At 37.1% G+C, this 18,694-nt stretch overlaps 1 protein-coding gene and 1 long non-coding RNA gene across 4 annotated transcripts in view; one reads left to right on the top strand and one right to left on the bottom strand.

Annotated features, from left to right (window-relative positions):
• CDC7 (cell division cycle 7) overlaps window positions 1-17,483 on the top strand; it is a 29,520-nt gene extending 12,037 nt beyond the window's left edge. The window contains exons 5-12 of one of the 3 annotated variants that reach the window (XM_051857522.3): window positions 2,559-2,652; window positions 2,738-2,880; window positions 6,030-6,279; window positions 6,896-6,991; window positions 7,722-7,900; window positions 8,679-8,761; window positions 11,552-11,701; window positions 15,772-17,483. In XM_051857522.3, the coding sequence (XP_051713482.1) occupies window positions 2,559-2,652; window positions 2,738-2,880; window positions 6,030-6,279; window positions 6,896-6,991; window positions 7,722-7,900; window positions 8,679-8,761; window positions 11,552-11,701; window positions 15,772-16,166 (1,390 nt within the window). In that variant the 3' untranslated portion in view covers window positions 16,167-17,483. The remainder of the gene's footprint in view (window positions 1-2,558; window positions 2,653-2,737; window positions 2,881-6,029; window positions 6,280-6,895; window positions 6,992-7,721; window positions 7,901-8,678; window positions 8,762-11,551; window positions 11,702-15,771) is intronic. The other 2 variants (XR_016237187.1, XM_070078052.2) reach the window with 2 other exon arrangements.
• On the bottom strand, window positions 3,171-13,430 carry LOC127493590 (uncharacterized). Its single transcript, XR_007923996.3, has 3 exons — window positions 13,297-13,430; window positions 4,384-4,456; window positions 3,171-3,856 (listed from the first exon to the last, which is right to left on the bottom strand). It is a non-coding gene; the product is annotated as an uncharacterized LOC127493590 (long non-coding RNA).
• Window positions 17,484-18,694: the final 1,211 nt, after the last annotated feature.

Here is an 18,694-nt window from a genome sequence, read left to right as displayed (position 1 = left end):
TTCCTCCAATTTATCTTAAGAGCTTACTTTCTTTAAGGCCACTCATTCCCAAACTCTTTGTCCATGCAAGAAGAACTCTCTGGTCTTCAAATGCTGTTATCTCTTATTTCTGCTGTAGGCAAGAGTGACATTGTTTCAAAGATGCCTTGGATTAAATTTGATTCTCCTATATTGATATATGTGTGTGTGTGTGTGTGTGTGTGTATGTAGGAACTTTAGGCTTTTTCTAAGCCCCGTACTGTAGTCCATTATTTATCATCTTGTTTGTTGCCCATTGTTCTACTAGATAGTTAAGTTCTCTGAGGACAGAAATTGTATTAATTTTACTTATCATTGCATTCCCCATGTCTAACATAGTGTCTCCAAATAATAGTGCCCACTAATTTCTTATTAAATCAATAAAAGAATGAGCCTGTTTCTTTGATTCACCCTTCTCTGTACTTGGTGTCTCTCTACCCCTTTTTCCTTTCTCTGCATTTCAGAAATGTGCATGCTAAAAACGTCTTCCTCTGGTCTTGCAATGCAGTTGGCAAATTGTCTTTGTGCTCTGCTTTGAACACTATCCTGGTTGCTTTCCTTAACTCCTATTTTGCTTCTTTCTTTCCATTTAATTGCTTTTAGAAAAATTACTAGTTTCCCTGTCACTCCAAAAGCCTTTACTCAGTCCTTATCCTCTGACCTCCATTTTGGGGGCTCCTTTCCAACTCCTTACTTTGTTATCCTTCCTTATTTTTACTTTTTACCATGAGACTTTTTCCAAAACTCATTTTCTCTTCTCTGTTTATGTTCACAGCTTTTGGATATTGCTTCTTTGTAAGTTTTCTCGCTTGACTTCCCAGTTAAGATTTAGTCCTGGGGGCCAGCATTGTGATGTAGCCAATTAAGCTGCCGCCTGCAGTGCTGGCATCCTATATGGGTGCCCATTTGCACTTCCAATCTGGCTCCCTGCTGATGGCCTGGGAAAGCAGTAAAAGGTGGCCCCAGTGCTTGGGCCTCTGCCACCCATGTGGGAGACCCAGAAAAATCTCCTTGCTCCTGGCTTTAACCTGGCCCAGCCTTGGCCATGTGGCTATCTGGGGAATGAACCAGCAAATGGAAGATCTCTGTCTCTCCTTTTCTCTCTAACTTTGTCTTTCAAAGAAATAAATAAAATATTAAGAAAAAAAGATTGGGGCGGGTATTGGCATAGCTGGTAAAGCCATCACCTGTAGTGCCAGCATCCCGAACGGGCACCAATTCATATCCTGGCTGCTCCACTTCCAATACAACTCCCTGCTGATGGCCTGGGAAAAACAGTAGAAGATGGCCCAAGTGTTTAGACTCCTGCCACCCATGTGGGAAGCCAAGATGAAGTTCCTGGCTCCTGGCTTCTGTCTGGCCCAGCCCTGGCCATCACTGCCATCTGGGGAGTGAACCAGCAGATGGAAGATGTCTCTCTCTATATATAACTCTGCCTTTCAAATAAATAAATACATCTTTAAAAAATTTAAAATATTTAGTCCCATATCTAAATTTTTCTTTTAAAATGATGAATTGTTGGTGTTGTTTGTTTGCTTGTTTTACTTAATTTTTTTGGCATCTACTTATTACAGTCAGTATCAAAATCATGGAAATCAACATTATTCCATTTTCCTTACCCGTTAAGAAACATTGTGATTAAGAACATTGGTTAGGAATAAACTAACAGGATTCAACTTGTAACTCAAGGGGCAAGTTTTGGCCTAGTGACTAAGGTGCTGGTTGAGATGTTTGCCTCCGATGTTGGAGTGCGTGGGTTTGAGTCCATCTCCATTGCCAATTGTAGCTTCTTGCTAAAGTGCACCCTGGGAGGCAGCAGGTGATGGTTCAAGTGCTTGGGTCCCTGCCACCTATATGCGAGGCCTAGACTGAGTCCCAGCCTGACACAGCCCCAGCCCTTGTAGGCATCTGGGAGGTGAACGAGCTCTCCCTCTGTCTGTATCTCTCTCTCCTGTGCCTCTCTAAATAATTTTAAAAGTTTTTTTTTTTTTTTTTTTTTTTTTTTTTTTAAGTCGTGGCTCCGAGACTTACTAGTTTAATGACCTTGGACAAGTTCTTTAACCTCTCTGTGCCTGTTTCTTCATCTGTGAACATGGAAAGAAATAGTAGCACCTTCCTCGTAGGGTTTCTTTGGAGAGTAAGTGAATTTGTTGTGGTAGATACGAAGTACTTAGATCAGAGCTAGTTGTGTAGTAAGTGTTCAATTAATGTTACCTGGAATGAACGTACTATTCTTACCATCTTATCTGCTACCAAATCTCAATTCATTCTTGTTTATCTTTTCCTTCTTTTTTCGCCACTTCTAATTACCTCATATTTGAATTATTATAGTGACCTCATAGCTGATAACAATTTTTATTTTAAAAGAATGCTTGCTTTCTTATCCAAGTGAGTTAAATGTTATACTATCTTGTGATGATTTAAGTCAGTTTTATACTGCATGCATGCATTGTTAAAGTTATATTTTTTTAAAAAAAGATTAAGCTGTAATGATTCAGTTTGATCTTTCCTCTAAAGCTCACTGAACTTTTTTCCACTAGGGGGCAAGACAACGTCATGGGAGTTAAATATTGCTTTAGGAAAAATGATCATGTTGTTATTGCTATGCCATACCTAGAACATGAGTCTTTTTTGGTAAGTTTTAATATTTCTTGAATTTTTATTAGCTAAATATTTAATTGAAAACTATCTTATGACCCTATTTATAACTTTATTTTAGGACATTTTGAATTCTCTTTCCTTTCAAGAAGTACGGGAATACATGTTTAATCTGTTCAGAGCTTTGAAACGCATTCACCAGTTTGGTATTGTTCACCGTGATGTTAAGCCCAGCAATTTTTTATATAATAGACGCCTGAAAAAGTGAGTATGAAGAGTTCCTAGATAATACTTTCACTTCAATGAATTTGTGTGATAGGGTCCAGCCCTTAGACATACACTTCAGCAGTCACGTCCAAATCGTTTCTTTCTTTGTGATTAGGAAAGGAAAATGCAGAGAAGATAACTTTGTATTAGTAAAGCAGTGTATATCATTAGAGGAACTGTGGTTTAGAGTAAATAACTCTTAGTTAAGAAACTTATAATCTTTGAATTTACACATGACTTCATTTTTCTTTTCTAATAAATGAGGAATTAAACCACATAATAACCAGTTTCCTGTTTAAACATTAAAGCTCTATTTTTATGTATACTTTTTATGCTAATTATATACATAGAGGAATAAAATAACTTAAATGCTGCTGTTTATATAGTATATCATATTGAATATGGTAACAAGATTAAGAGTGTAACTTGTTTGTTGGGATTTTATAGCCATGATTTTTCTTTTTCTTTTTAAAAATTTTTTTTTCTTAATTATTTTTAACAGATTCAGTGTGCTGTGTAGATAGAATTCTAAGAACATAGTGATATTCCCTCCTTCTCCCTTTCCCTCTCTTTTCCCCTGTCACCTTTCCACCCTCCTTTCTTTGCCCTTTTATTCTTTTTTTTAGTTTTTGAGATACATATTTTAAATTTACATTACAGTAAAAAGGTTTAATACTTCACTGAATAAGAAGTTTAACAAGGTGCTGGCACTGTGGCATAGCGGGTAGGGCCGCCTGCTGCCGGTTCGAGTCCTGGCTGCTCCGCTTCCAATCCAGCTCTCTGCTAAGGCCCAGGAAAGCAGTAGAAGATGGCCCAAGTCCTTGGGACCTTGCACCCATGTAGGAGACCTGGAAGAAGCTCCTGGATCCTGGCTTTGGATCGGCGCAGCTCCGGCTGTTGCAGTCAGTTGGAGAGTGAACCAGCAGATGGAAGACCTCTCTCTCTCTGCCTCTCCTTCTCTGTGTAACTGTGACTTTCAAGTACAAGGAAAAAAAAAAAAGTTTAACAAGTAAAAAGCAAAAAGACCTGAGCTTAGTGTGACTATAGACAATAGCTATACAGAATAATTGAATGGAAAAATGACCATTTCACCCCTATAGAGTAAATTTTTTATTTTTACTTATTTGAAAGGCAGAGAAACAGGGAGACAGAGGTTTCCCATTCACTAGTTTACCCTCCAAATGCTTATAACAGCTGGGGCTGGGCCAGGCCAAAAAACCAGGAGCTGAGAACTTAATCTGGTTCTCCCACATGAGTGACAGGGACCTGGGTACTAGAACCATACCCCTGCTGCCTACCTCGGTGTACTTTAGCAGGAAGCTGGAATGGAGAGCAGAGCTGAGACTTAAACCAAGTACTCTGATAGGGCATGCAAAAGATATCCCAAGCAGCAGCTTAACTTCGGTGCTAAATGCCCACTCCTTTAGTTTTTAAAAATTAAGTCATATGTTAAAACCATTATTTCAACTTCTCTTTTAAACTTGTTTTATTAGAAATTACCTGCTGTGATGCCATCTGTGCCACGATCAGAGAATAAAGCATTGTATTTATATTGCCCCATTAACATAGGCCACTGGAAAAGAGAGAGAAAAGCAGTTGACTGTGGAGTGTGTCATTTCTTTTTCTCTTTTTTGTTTTAAGATTTATTTTATTTATATGAAAGAGCCGAGAGAGGAAGAGACAGAGAGAAACATCTTCAATTTGCTGGTTTGTTCTCCAAATAGACACAATAGTCAGAGCTGAGCAAGACTGAAGCTAGTATCCTAGAAGTCCATCTGAGTCTTCCATGCAGGTGGCAGGGACCCGGGACCCAAACACTTGGACCATCTTCTACTGCTTTTCTTAGGTATATTAGGGAGCTTGAGGGGCTGGCGCTGTGGCGCAGTGGGTTAATGCCCTGGCCTGAAGCACCGGCATCCCATATGGGCACCGGTTAGAGACCTAGCTGCTTCACTTCTAATCCAACTCTCTGCTATGGCCTGAGAAAGTAGCAGCAGATGGCCCATATCCTTGGGCCCCTGCACCCATGTGGGAGACTTGGAAAAGCTCCTGGCTTCGGAATGGCACAGCTCCGGCCATATGGTCAGTTGGGGGTGAACCATCGGATGGAAGACCTCTCTCTCTCTCTGCCTTTCCTCTCTCTGTGTAACTCTTTCAAATAAATAAATCTTAAAAAAAAAAAAAAAAGAGCTGGAACAAAATGGAGCAGCTGGGACTTTAACTGGGGCACCCGTAGGAGATGCCAGTATTGCAGTTAGCAGTTTAGCCTGCTAAGCCATAGTGCCAGCTCCTGGAATATATAATTTCTTTTTTTTTTTTTTTTTTAAGATTTATTTGAAAGACAAAGTTACACAGAGGCAGAGAGAAGGAGAGAGAAAAGTCTTCCATCCTCTGGTTCACCCCCAAATGGCCTCAACAGCTGGAACTGGGCTCATCTGACCCAGAGCCAGGAGCTTCCTCCAGGCCTCCCACAGGGTTGCAGGGGCCCAGCAATTAGGCCATCTTCTGCTTTCCCAGGCCATAGGAGAGAGCTGAATCAGAAGTGGAGCAGCCAGAACTTGAACAGGCGCCCATATGGGATGGCGGCACTGCAGGCGGTGGCTTTACCTGCTATGCTACAGCGCCAGCCCCTATATCATTTCTTAATTTTCAATTCTACCTTGGTGTTAAATCCTTGCTTTGTAAAATGTATTTTTTTTTCTTGAACACTGTTCTTTCTTTCTTTCTTTCTTTTTTTTTTTTTTTTTTTTTTGACAGGCAGAATTAGAGAGAGAGAAAGGTCTTCCTTTTTCCATTGATTCACCCCCCAAATGGTTGCTACTGCCGGTGCACTGCGCCGATCCAAAGCCAGGAGCCAGGTGCAGGGCCCAAGTACTTGAGCCATCTCCACTGCCTTCCTGGGCTGCACCAGAGAGCTGCACGGAAGAGGAGCAGCCGGGACAAAATCCAGCACCCCAACTGGAACTAGAACACGGGGTGCCGGTGCCGCAGGCGGAGAATTAGCCAAGTGAGCCGCGGCACCAGCCGGACACTATTCATTCTTAATTGATCCTGAAAAGAATTGTAGTTTCTGTATGCATGTGGTTGAGAGTATTGAAAGCTTTAATTGTTAAAAAGGAGTAAAAATGCTTAATTTTGTTTCTTAGGTATGCCTTGGTAGATTTCGGTTTGGCCCAAGGAACTCATGATACAAAAATAGAGCTTCTCAAATTTGTCCAATCTGAAACGCAGCAGGAAAGTTGCACCCAGAACAAATCTCATGTAATCATGGGAAACAAGATTTCATTGAGTGGCCAAGCACCTAAGGAACTGGATCAGCGGTCTCCCACCAAAACATCTATCAAAAGACCCTGCACAAATGCACAAATTCAGATTAAACAAGGAAAAGATGGAAAGGTCCTACCTGTTTTATTTCTTAAGTAGTAGCATTGTTTTAGAAATGTATTCTTTCATCCAACAAAGGGAGATATAACACTGAGATGGTATTTGTAATTAAAAAACCATTTTTTAGCATCTTTATATTTGCTTGATTATATTTTCACTGAGACTTGTTTAAAACTGAAACTTACTTTTTGATTTATGTTTTTGTCATTCTGTATTACAAAAATTGTATGACAATAGAAAATAGGTCATTTTCCCTTGCATGTTACAAAGTTTGGGTTAATTACCCTTTTTAAAAGAAAGTATTAGTTATAGGGGAAAAATTCTGAAGTGTCTATCTCCATTTTAGCTGCACAGCAAAATGTAACATTCACGCAGGTAATTTTTGAATTTTTTTAGTTCTATGTATATATATATATGTTTGTGAACTATGATGACGTTGTATGGGTGTTTAGAGTTCTGTCTAGACTATTTTCTCCTTTCACAGAAGTGTTTTGGTGCCTGAGAATGACTTGGATGCAGCTGTTTTTGTTTCATGTCACTTAACTCTTTCACAACTATGGCAGAGTACAGCTGGCAGAAAGTGTTACAGATATAACCCTTATTTTCCTTGTTTTTGTTGGTATTGTAGGAGGGATCTGTAGGCCTTTCTGTCCAGCGCTCTGTTTTTGGAGAAAGAAATTTCAATATACACAGCTCCATTTCACATGAGAGCCCTCCAGTGAAAGTAAGTAATGTAGCTTGATAGTGCAATGATCAGTCAGTTGTACACTGAAGACATTTAGGTAATGATTACATTACCATTTAATTAAGTGGTTTGGCTTTCACATATTAATGCTCTGAGCATCTAGTTACAATTTTTATTTTATTCAATTCTTTCTAAACTTTTCTGGTGGAATTTTTCATCATTTTTAGTTAAATGACTACTGTTACCCTTTCCTCAGAGGAACATTGAGAATGTTAAGGCCTTGTCTGTCATTAGTGAGCTCCCAGCACCTAATGTGGTTGATGCAGAGTTGATAGTGTTTGTAAAGTTAACAAGATTGTCATCAATGTCAGATGATTTTAAATTGGTGTATGATACCCCCATGACAGCTGGACAGCTTGAGCAACAAATTAAAACCAATTTTAGCCGATGTATTTGTGCAGTTTACAGTTCTGAAATGGAGTTAGACACTGGAACATAACTGCTGTATACTTTTGCAATATATCAAGAAATGTTCTAATGAAGGATAAGTCAAATATTTACTAAACTAGGACTAATTAGTAAATGTGTTTATTCAACAGAAAAATCCAAAGACCATAAACATCTTAATGGACAGCTGTTTATATACAATCCAACAGCACATTCAGCAGTTTTAAAGTAATGCTTTTGTGATTACTTTTTTGCTGTACTAGCATTGGAATACATTATATTAAGTGTTATGAAAATAGAAAATATAACTTTTCTTCTACAGCTGATAAAGCCATCAAAGAGTGTGGATGTATTGTCAAGAAAGTTAGCAACAAAAAAGAAGACTATTTCCACAAAAGTTATGAACAGTGGGGTGATGAGGAAAACTGCCAGTTCTTGTCCAACTAACCTGACCTGTGACTGCTATGCAACAGATAAAGTGTGCAGTATTTGCCTTTCAAGGTAATATATTGTGTTTGTGCTATAAAATCACCGGCATGCTGCCAGACGAGATGAGAAATTGAGCACTGATTGTGGGGAGCAGTTGATTTAGTGAGGGGAGGGGAACTATACAGGCACTGATGCAGAGCAGTACCTCGGAGAACAACTGATGCCGTTGTCATATTGTTCATTTGACATGCATATATTCTTTGGAAAACACATTTGCTCTTATGTGCAAATAATTGAGGGGGAGGCAGAGAAGCTTTTGAAAGTTTAGAATTGCACATTTTGCTTGCTGATGTAATTTTGTCTGTTTTCACTCTTCATTCTTGCCATGTAAAATAACTAGAACCAAATAGTAAAGCTGCTTTCTTACTCCCACCTCCAGCTTATTGCATTATAAATTCTTTCCCTTCCTCTAAGATTTGACTTTCATCAAGCCTTTCCTGATTAACTGATACATAAGTGAAGAAATAATCAGTGATTAATCACTCCAAACAGAAATTAATTTTTACGTATTCTGTTTTTATCTAATGGATTTTATTGTCTACTGTCTTGTTTGCTTAGAAGTTACCCTAACTCATTTAAGGAGTGAAGCCAGGAAACCAGTAGAAGTGGAACAAACCAGTAGAAGCAAAATCTATAATGTTCATCATACTAGATTATCATTTGCTTTGTAGTAGCTTTATGTAAATGCCAAGGCAAAATTTCTGTGAACTAATCTGATAAATGTAATTTTTTTGAATTTAAGTAGTTCAACTTCAACATAACTAGAGAAATCTTATTTCTTCATTATAAGGCGTCAACAAGTTGCACCTAGGGCAGGTACACCAGGATTCAGAGCACCTGAGGTCTTGACCAAATGCCCCAATCAAACTACAGGTAGGTTGCACTAGAAATACAGAACAAAATTCAAATGGGTTGTCCTGGTTAAATTTTAGGATCTTTGTCTAGTTTTGACAAATATTGAGCTTCTCTTACTTAAATTATGCAAGCAGTCTAGCAGTTCAGCATTCCCATTTTTGAGATAATGCTTTTTTATTTTTATTTTTTAAGAAATACAAATTTCATAAGTACAACTTTAGGAATATAGTTATTCCTCCCACCATACCAGCCCTCCCACCCACACTCCCAGCCCTCCTCCTCTTCCCTCTTCTCTTGCCAGTTCCATTCTCCATTAAGATTCATTTTCAGTTAACTTTGTACACAGAAGACTAACTCTGTACTAAGTAAAGATTTCAGCAATTTGCACACACACACAAACTATTTGAGAACTAGTTTTACATGGGGAGGTAGTGCACAGTGACTCCTGTTGTCACTCCTGTGTATGATGTCAGTGATCACCCCAGGCTCTTGACATCAGCTGTCTAGGCTGTGGAAGCCTTTTGAGTCCACAGACTTTGTCAGTATTTGGAATGCTTTTCTTTACAAAAGTTTCTAATGTTTGTGTTATCTTCCTTTTCATTTTTGCAGTTTATTTCCAAAGATTGCTTTTCTATGTACAAGATGATTTTACCAGGAATTTTGTTGCCATTATCTTTGTGAGAGGAAATAGTTGTGTTTGGTAGTTTATGTCACCTTTAGCACTTCATTCACTGAATGCCTGAAAAATTTTCTGTTTGGTAGATATGATTGTGTTTGACAAAAATCATTTTTTGTACTATGAAAACAGTGTAATAGCAGTTAGAAGCTTTTTAAAGAGAAAAGTGTCTTTTATAAATCTAAAAAGTTATCATGGGGCTGGAACCCAAGAAACATCTTTTGAATGAATGGATGAGTCCTGCTATTTGCTTGGATTACAAGCTTTGAAGAAATGCATTTATTCATTGTATGTCTGCTTGCTAGTGATGCAAAAATGAGAACATCTGTTCACACTCTGGTCAACACAATAATTATAACCTGTTGAGTATGGTGCTAAAATTACATCTGACTATCGTAACCCAGAGGAATATGGAAGGAAGTTCATGAAAGAGATGACCTTCAAGATGAATTTTAGTTGGGGTGTGGATTTAACATTGAGGCATGAGCCAGGGAACTCAAGAAAGAGTATAGTCTCATCATACTGGAATCTGAACATTCAGTATGACTTTGGATGCAAATTGTTAGAAGTAAACCTTGAGGGTGAGCATTTAGCACAGCAGGTAAGATGCCGCCTGGGACACAATCCCGTATCAGAGGGTCTGTTCAAATCCTGGCTTCTGATTCCACCTCCCTGCCCTGGAGGCAGCAGGTGATGGCTTGAGTACTTGAATCTGGGCAACCTACGTAGGAGAACCAGATTGAGTTCCAGTCTCCAGGTCTGGCCCATCCCTGACTATTGAAAGCATTTGGGGAATGAACCAATAGATGGAAAATCTCTGTCTCTGCCTTTCATTTAAAATAAGTAAATAAAAATTTTAAAATAAGAAACTTAGAAATAGACAAAGTCATCATGCTCTTAAACAGCTCAGACTGTATACTGTAGATGCTGGGAAGTTATTCCATGAAAAGAGTTGGTAGTACTGTATTCTACAGTAGATTTTGGAGAGTGTTTCCCTATAATGGTTGAAGCAAGAGATGAAAGCATGAATAAGGAAATTGGTAATAAGAATGAAATAAGAGAAGGATTGCAAAGACAGAACCTGGTGGGTAATTGGATCTGGAATTGGGTTTGAGATAATGAAGGAAAACAGCATCTGGGATGTTCACCAGATTCCTAGCTTGAGGGATTTGGATGTGTACCAGTAACTGAAGTGGAGAATAAAGGAGAAATAACTGATTTAGAGGTAAAGGTAGGATTTGGTTTGGGGCATAAATGGTTTCAGATATTTTTGGAACATGAAGATAGATCTAACAAAGTAAAAGTTAAGTATGACGCTCAGGGATGGAACTGGGCTGGAAATAAATGTTGAGTGTCATTTTTATAGAGGTGATAGTTGAATCCATGAGGTGGATGGACCATTGAGGGAGAGTTTAGAGGGAAAGAAATTGGGACTCAGGAACCTCAGCACTTAAGACTTTGAGAAAACATTGAAGGAACAGGCAGAAGTATGAAGGGAACTAAGGCAAGTGATACAATGGCCAGTGAAATTGAGAGCAAATAATTTGGTAATACTAGGTGTTCCAACAATTAAGAAAGATGCCTCTAAGAGAAATAAAAAGGAGCTTTTTCACATGGAACTGAGCTGGTCCAGAATTCTGGAGATTTCTTTTGGAATACTTAGTGCTAGCATCTGGTTAATGAAGAGCTTGTAATGTTCAGTACGTTTCACTAAAACGAAAACACTTCCACTACCATGGCGTCATTCTTGAGGAGCATCCAAGATTTTCCCCATGTAGCCATTTTTGGGTTTCTTTTGATCTTTTATAAGCATTTGCTTAATGTTTTCTAATGATGAAATATTCGTTTAAGTTTATGAATACGTTGCTCAAGAAAGAATAACATATTTTGAGTAAAGATGTTTGATTAAGGATTCTCAGTCATGGCTTTAGATTGAAATCACTTAAGGAACTTTTTAATGCTTGTACTCCAGAACTGTTGGATGAGAATCCCTGAGGGTTGGGGTCTAGGCATCTGAGATTGTGAAGGCTCCCAAGGTGATGCTATTGCACAATCAAGGACAAGAACCACTGATTTAGGATGATAAAACTATAAGTGGGGAATTTATTTTTAAAGTTTCTTTTCTGTTGCAGCAATTGACATGTGGTCTGCAGGTGTCATATTCCTTTCTTTGCTTAGTGGACGATATCCGTTTTATAAAGCAAGTGATGATTTAACTGCTTTGGCTCAAATTATGACAATTCGGGGATCCAGGGAAACTATCCAGGCTGCTAAAACTTTTGGTAAGCAGATTTATATTATGCTACAAAACAAATGCCTTTGATTATCTCCTACAGATGACTTAAATTATAAAATAGTCTTTACAAATAAGTTTTCTTAAAATTCTCTAATCCTAGATAGAATGATTATTAAACCTTAAGAGTTATGTTGATGTAAGAAAATAATTTGTCATCATTCTCCTCTATACATGTAATCATTTAATTTTATCAAGCACTAAGTACTACACTTAAAAAATAAGGAATAAAACCTTAACTCCCTTTAGTTGTGGCTTGAATTTTGTTGTATAAGTACTTTTAATATAATTTAATTCTTTTTTGTACATTAAGCATCAGGTTCTCTATCTGATATTGAGAATATCCTTGCCTTAATTGATTTTAGTCTAAAAGTAAACAGCTAATTATATTTAAGTGTAACAGGACTGCAGTGGAAAAGGGGAGAATTGCTTTTAATTTGAGGGTTAGCAGAATGAATAGAATACCTTCACTGATGGAGCAGTATTCTGAGCATGTACTGGATATGGGAAGTTATCTCCCAAGTTCTTCTTCAAGGCTGGCATATATGGTGTGCTTTGTGGGGCACTTAAGAATTATCTTAGCCTTGCTCTGGTCAACAACCTGTTCTCAAATATCCCCTTGTGTCTATCCTACAAGGACAATTACAGTTAGTGCTTTCCAACAAGCAATATGATTGAGTCAGCTTACCATCACACAGTACAGAACACCCATACAGCACAAGGTTTAAGTCAGCCTACCTCAGGATTAGCTGGGCTGCCTTGAGGCCAACCCCAGAATCAGTGGGTCTTAACCAGGAATGCATCAGAATTACCAGAGAAACCTCAAAAAGTCACAGGCTGGCCTCACTCAACTGATTCCTGGAAAATATGATTCAGAAAAATATATTTAGCAAGCCTCCAGACTTAGTTTGGAAAAAAAGTGATTTTGATCAAGAACCGCTTCTAGTTAAGAATGTCCATGAAAATGATTGTCTCATGCTTAGGCAGCAGTGTCAGGGTCTAATCCACAAGAAAATCTTAGTGGTAGTTATATGCACAATGCATCATAATAAAGGCTTGCCAAGAAATGCTTCTGCAACAAAGTCTACCTATTGCAATAAAATGTTATTTGAGGAATGAGGTAAAATGATACATTTAAGGGAAAAATAACCATGAGTAGAAAGCAAGATTGATGTCTTAGAAATAGTATTCTTACATAATAATAAATGGGAATATGTTTATTCTCAGATAATTGAGGAAACTTTAATTTAGCGTTAAAGAATTTTAAGAGAAGCTTATAGACATGAAGTTCATCCAAGACATTGTGTCAAAGCTTGTATCTCCCTGTTGTAGAACATCTGACACAGAAATGCTCCGGGGCAGGTTCCATGATAGCATGCAAGGACCTACATAGATTTACCACTGTAATGCTTATTCTCATATTTAAAAAGTAGTAATACTATATAGCACTTGTCTCGATTTTATTAATAGGACTTCTGTAGTTGTTTCCCTCAGATCTTATGTAACTTTGAGCTGAGTATAGAAGACTCAGAATTTCAGCAAATACAACTGTGTTCCTGTTTATATCCTAAGGAAATGACTTACCTGAGATGAGCAGTGAGAGCACGTCTTGTTTTTTTGGTAGTCTTTCCCACTGTTGTCAGCCTCATTGAATTATGTTGAAAGAATTGAAAGAAAAACCGTGAATTAATCAAATCTTTGACACATGCTAATCTGTACAAAAAAAAATGTGCTTTGATTATTTTATATTTCCTGAGTGTTTTGAGTGAAACTTCTCTTTGGTCATATAAAAAAGGAATTTAGGTATGTTGTGTAGCTTAAGAATGTACTAAAACATATTTTTGATTATTTCATATCAGAGTGAGCTAATAAATTAAGGAATAAAACTGTGCATGTTTTCCTCTAATTTACTTGAGACAGTGGGATTATAGATTTTTGTTTTTTTAATCATTTTTCTTTTTGACTCTTGTTTCTCTTTTATTATTTAGTTTTTAACAGATTCAATATAGTTTGTAGATATAAATCTAAGAACATAATGATATTCCCTTCCTCCCTCCCTCTTCCTCTCTGTTTCCCACCCTTCTTGTCTTTTTTTTTTTTTTTTTTTTAGTTTTTGAGATAGCATTTTAAATTTACATGACAGTAAAAAGACTTAATACTTTACCAAACAAAAAGTTTAACATGCAAAAAAGCAAAAAGACCTATTTTAGTGGGAATATAGACAATGGCTGTAAACAGTAGTTGAATGGAAAAATCACCATTTCTCCCATATAAAGTAAATTTGAAAGTAATCACAGGTCGCTAAAACTATAGTAGTATAATATTCTTAACCACTGGTTTGACAAAACAAAGTTTCACAAAAGTATTACAGCAATACTGACACACATAGGCATTTTTCTTTTCTTTGTTTTTTAAATTGTAGCTCCCCCATATAAGGGAGGATATGGTATTTTTCTTCGTGGGTCCAGCTTATTTCACTTAACATGATGTCCTCTAGTTACATAAATTTTGTTGCAAATGGCAGAATTTCATTCTTTATCACTGAATAATATTCCATTGTATGTATGTACCACAATTTCTTTATCCATTCATCTGATGATGGCCACCTTGGTAGAGTATAAATTTTGTCTCTTGTGGACAGTGCTGCTGTAGACATGGTGGAGCAGGTATCTCTGGTACAATGTGTTCATGTCTTTGGGTATATACCCAGCAGTGGGATTGCTAGAGGAATGATAGGTTTTTAAAGTTAGAAAAGGATTGGCATGTTGTATCTTCACTAAACTTAGTTTTTGGTAATTTATTCCGCTTCCCTTCTCAGCAACCTCCTTCCTTCTCCTGCCCTGGTGTTTTTTCTGCCTTGGTACACCAATCCAATAGTTAGATCAGACTGAGTAGAAGTAACTTTTTAACATGTAGAGCTAGATTAATTGCTTTGTTGACAATCTGTCTCTCCCAGAGAGGAACCTGGATATTGTGCTACTCATTGTCTTGAGCCCCGTTTATTTAATAAGGAAATATAAAGCAGAAATAATACCCACCTGCCTATTTCTGTACTTAACCTGTTTCTACCCATGTCTGCTAATAAACATCTCAGGAAGTTATTTCAGACATTCATATTTTTAAAAATTGAAATCTGATTTGCTTCTTAATCCATTCAGAACTTTATTGTAGCTTTAGGTGTTCCAGACACTATTTTGAGTCTCTGCTCTTAGAAAGCTCAAGTTCTAGTGAGGGAAAGAAAATAAATGTATAATCTCAGTGAGAGGTGACTGGTGTTGAGAAAGATTAAAGGAGAAAAGGAGTGAAAAGGGCTTAGCAGTCGAGTGTAGGTTGGTCAAGAATAGCATCTGTAAGGATGTCACATCTGAACAGAGAGATTCAAATAAATAATGCCTTTTTGTCTAGTACAGCAGACATAAATTGAACACCTGGTGTCTGCTAGGCATTGTCTAGATATTGGGAGGTCAGAGGTAAATAGACAGTCCCTGTCTTCTGAAAGCTCACAGTCTAGTAGGTGAGATGCACATTTTATGAGTTAGAATATAGGATAGCAAAAATAATAACACTTCTCAGCATATGACAGAATGCTGGGAAGAATAAAATGATCAGTTGTGAGCGTGTTGGACCTGTAGAGGTGATTGTTGAGCTGAGTGGGAATGTCCTGGGTACACCCATGGGCATGGGGCATCCTAGGCAAAAACAGGAGCCATTTAATTTAGTCAAAGGTGTAGAGGCTTGAAAAGAGTGAGGAGGGGAGATGCTGCAGCTGGTTAAATGAAGCTGAAGAAGTTGGCAGGGTCAGGTAGTGCCTAGCATAGCTTAGTAAGACACTGCTTTCTGAGTACTGTGTCCTGCTATGTAGTTTGGCCTTCAGCTAGTTCAAACAGCACTTAAGTGTGCCTGTCGTGCTCTCTTATTCAGTGCACACACACACACATACATAAATACACATACACACATACTTTTAGATATATAGCCATAAAGTACATGGCTACATTTGTGTGTTTCTCATGAAAGATGCTTCTATTATATTCTAATAATTTTTTTTTTCCTTTTTAGGCAAATCAATATTATGTAGCAAAGAAGTCCCAGCACAAGACTTGAGGAAACTCTGTGAGAGACTCAGGGGTACAGATTCTAATACTCCCAAGTTAACAAGTGATACACAAGGGCCTGCTTCTCCTGACCAGACTCTCTCAGAGAAGACTGACCATAAAGCTTCTTACCTCATACAAACACCTCAAGTACAACCCTCAGGGAATTCATTACATGCAAAGGACAGCAATGGCTGCGCACGTCATTTTGATGAGTGTACAACCAATTTAGACGGCTGGGATGAGGTTCCTGACGAAGCTTATGACCTGCTTGATAAACTTCTAGATCTAAATCCAGCTTCAAGAATTACAGCAGAAGAAGCTTTGTTGCATCCATTTTTTAAGGATATGAACTTATGATTATGCATCTTCATTTACCATTACTGTTGTGTATTAGGTAAAGATGAGTTCTTTGTAAATAGCCCTAAATCCTTGTTTACAATCTTTGTTTACAGTCCAGGGCAGTATGAATAATTTATTTTAAAATGTTAGTATTTACTCTGGTGGCAGATACATAAAATACAGATTAAGATTACTTAAAATGCCTGGGAAAGTTCTTTGGACTAACAAGATGATCTTTGAGTTAAATCCACTCAAGTAGAATCAGAGTTTTACTTTCTCTATTTTTCACTGCCATTTACAGACAAAGGAGCAGTTTTAGCCTTGTACAAAGTAATCCAAGGTGCAAGTCTGAAAGTTAATAGACATGACAGGGATTAAATGATTCAAAACACATAGTTTACTGAGTTATCATAGTGAGTTATGTGTACTTTGTAAAATTCAACCTAGTGTTGGTGCTGTAATCTGTAGGGAAAGAAAGTAATTCCCTTTTCTAGAAGCATATATTAAATCTTTTAAAGACACTAAAATACTGAGGAGATGTTGGTCATGGGGCAAAATATCACTTAAAATTGAATTTTTCCATTTTTCAAAAGTCATAAAACATTTTTGTGTGAATTGTCATATTTTCTTTGCTTCTAACACATTCTGATTGGAAATTGTATGGTGCTACAACAAAGGTTCTGGGTGCTTTATTAGATTCAGTGTGTCTTTACAGCTGGCAATTTATAGTAATGCTTATACTGGATAAGGGAAAGCTGTAGGACAAAGGTGAAGATTGAGAATCCAATATGCCTTTATTTTCCTCTTTGCTGTGTGTATGTTTTGTCACAGTATTTTAGGCATCAGGTAGCTCCCAAAAAACAAAGCAAACACAGAATTAAGTTTACTGGAGACTTTTTCTCTATCTAGCTATCTGTAATGCTAGATCCTATTTTGACTAACTTGGTCTTGCTCAGAGAAGAATGATTACTAGAGTCTTAGGTGTTACAGGAAGAGAGAATGAAGTAGAATAAAGTAGAACAAAGTAGAAAAGGACCTAAGATTAGGGGTTTATGTATTATTTACATTCTAAACATACATGTCAAGCATATCTTGTGGAAAATAAAGTAGGGGAGGGTGTGGATCTGCTGACAAGTTTCCCATTTAGTAGTCTTAGAAACATAGATTCATTTTGTTATTTTGAGCATTGATGGGTCAGTATGTCCACCTAGTCTACTTGGGAAGTAATAGTGTTTATATAAGCCATTATTATGGATCTGCTGTCTTAAAATTGTTTCTTTAAAAACTTGAATGTTCTTGAATTTATATGTTTAATAAAGTTGCCCTTTTATATTTTTTATGTCAGACTAATTTAAAAAGTGACCATTAAGTGGCTGGTGGAGATATTTTCCTTTTTAGATTGATGAATGCTTTCATCAGCAAATAGTAGATAGTAGGTTAACAGATAATGACCTGGCTCAAGTAATAATGAAAGAAAGTAGATTTTTCTATAGAAAGAAGTGTTCATTGACTTAATATATAGGATAATATCACAAATAGTAAAACAACCATCTCAGTAACCAAAATGAAGTCTTTATTCAGCCAAAATTTTCGACAATCAAATCTGATTAATTTATTCTTAGAAAAGTTACCAAAAGGGCAAGAGACTTTGTCTAAGAGACTTTAAAATCCACACTGTTTTAATTTTCCATTAGGACAGAATTTGGTTGTTCCATAAAGGGGCTGGTAAAGTGAGCTAGTGTATTAAAAAATACCTGTGTTACAAATGAGTTCTCTGAAAATTTCAATCCCAAAGTAAAATGCATCCCCAGTGTTGGGCAGACATTCCCAATGTGCTGAATAAAAATGACAAGGAGCTTCCATATACACATTCATGAGGATTTTAAACCTTCTAAACACTATTTTATAATGGTAGATACCTCCCTACAAGATTTTATCACGCAAAATTAAGTTTCCTAGAGAAATATTAAGAGGGTGATTAGTTTAATGTCATTGTTAGGAAATTCTTGAGATATTCAGCTATTTTTCACTTTGAACTTTTTAAAATTCTTACTGCTCAGATTCTTGAGATAAACTAGTAAGGGTGTTTTCATTTAATAAGCCATGGGCATTAATACATCACAAGCTAAAAGTATTAGTTTCTGATAGAGGCCCCAACTCTCTAGCATTTTTAATGAAACTTTTCCTTAAAAGGAGATGATTATGGTTGTCTTAATGACCTAAATACAGATGTGACTCAAGAATAAAAACCTGAACAAAAGTCATTAGAGGTGTTAACATCTTTGTTTCTGACATCAGCATTTTAGGGACAAAGTAGTGTTACAAGTGTCAGAATATTGATTGCATAAAATCTTAACCCACTCAATTTGTAGGCTTAGGTTTTTAGTAGTTTCTGTTGTTTGTGTAATTTCAGCCCTACACGTCACCAAAAAGTTATTTATCCTAAGAAACTGGCCAAATTAGGCGGGTAATTCTGTCTGCCAGTGTCTGCAGATGTATTGTTTCCGCCTGCATTTGTGCGTGTTGTTTGTGGTCTTCAAAGAGCA

This window comes from Oryctolagus cuniculus, chromosome 7 (genome assembly GCF_051225735.1).
Source record: "Oryctolagus cuniculus isolate XC-2025 breed Fujian yellow rabbit chromosome 7, ASM5122573v1, whole genome shotgun sequence".
NCBI classification, from domain to species: domain Eukaryota; kingdom Metazoa; phylum Chordata; class Mammalia; order Lagomorpha; family Leporidae; genus Oryctolagus; species Oryctolagus cuniculus.
The sequence above is the reverse complement of the archived record's forward strand: the minus strand, read 5'-3'. Positions and strand labels throughout refer to the sequence as shown.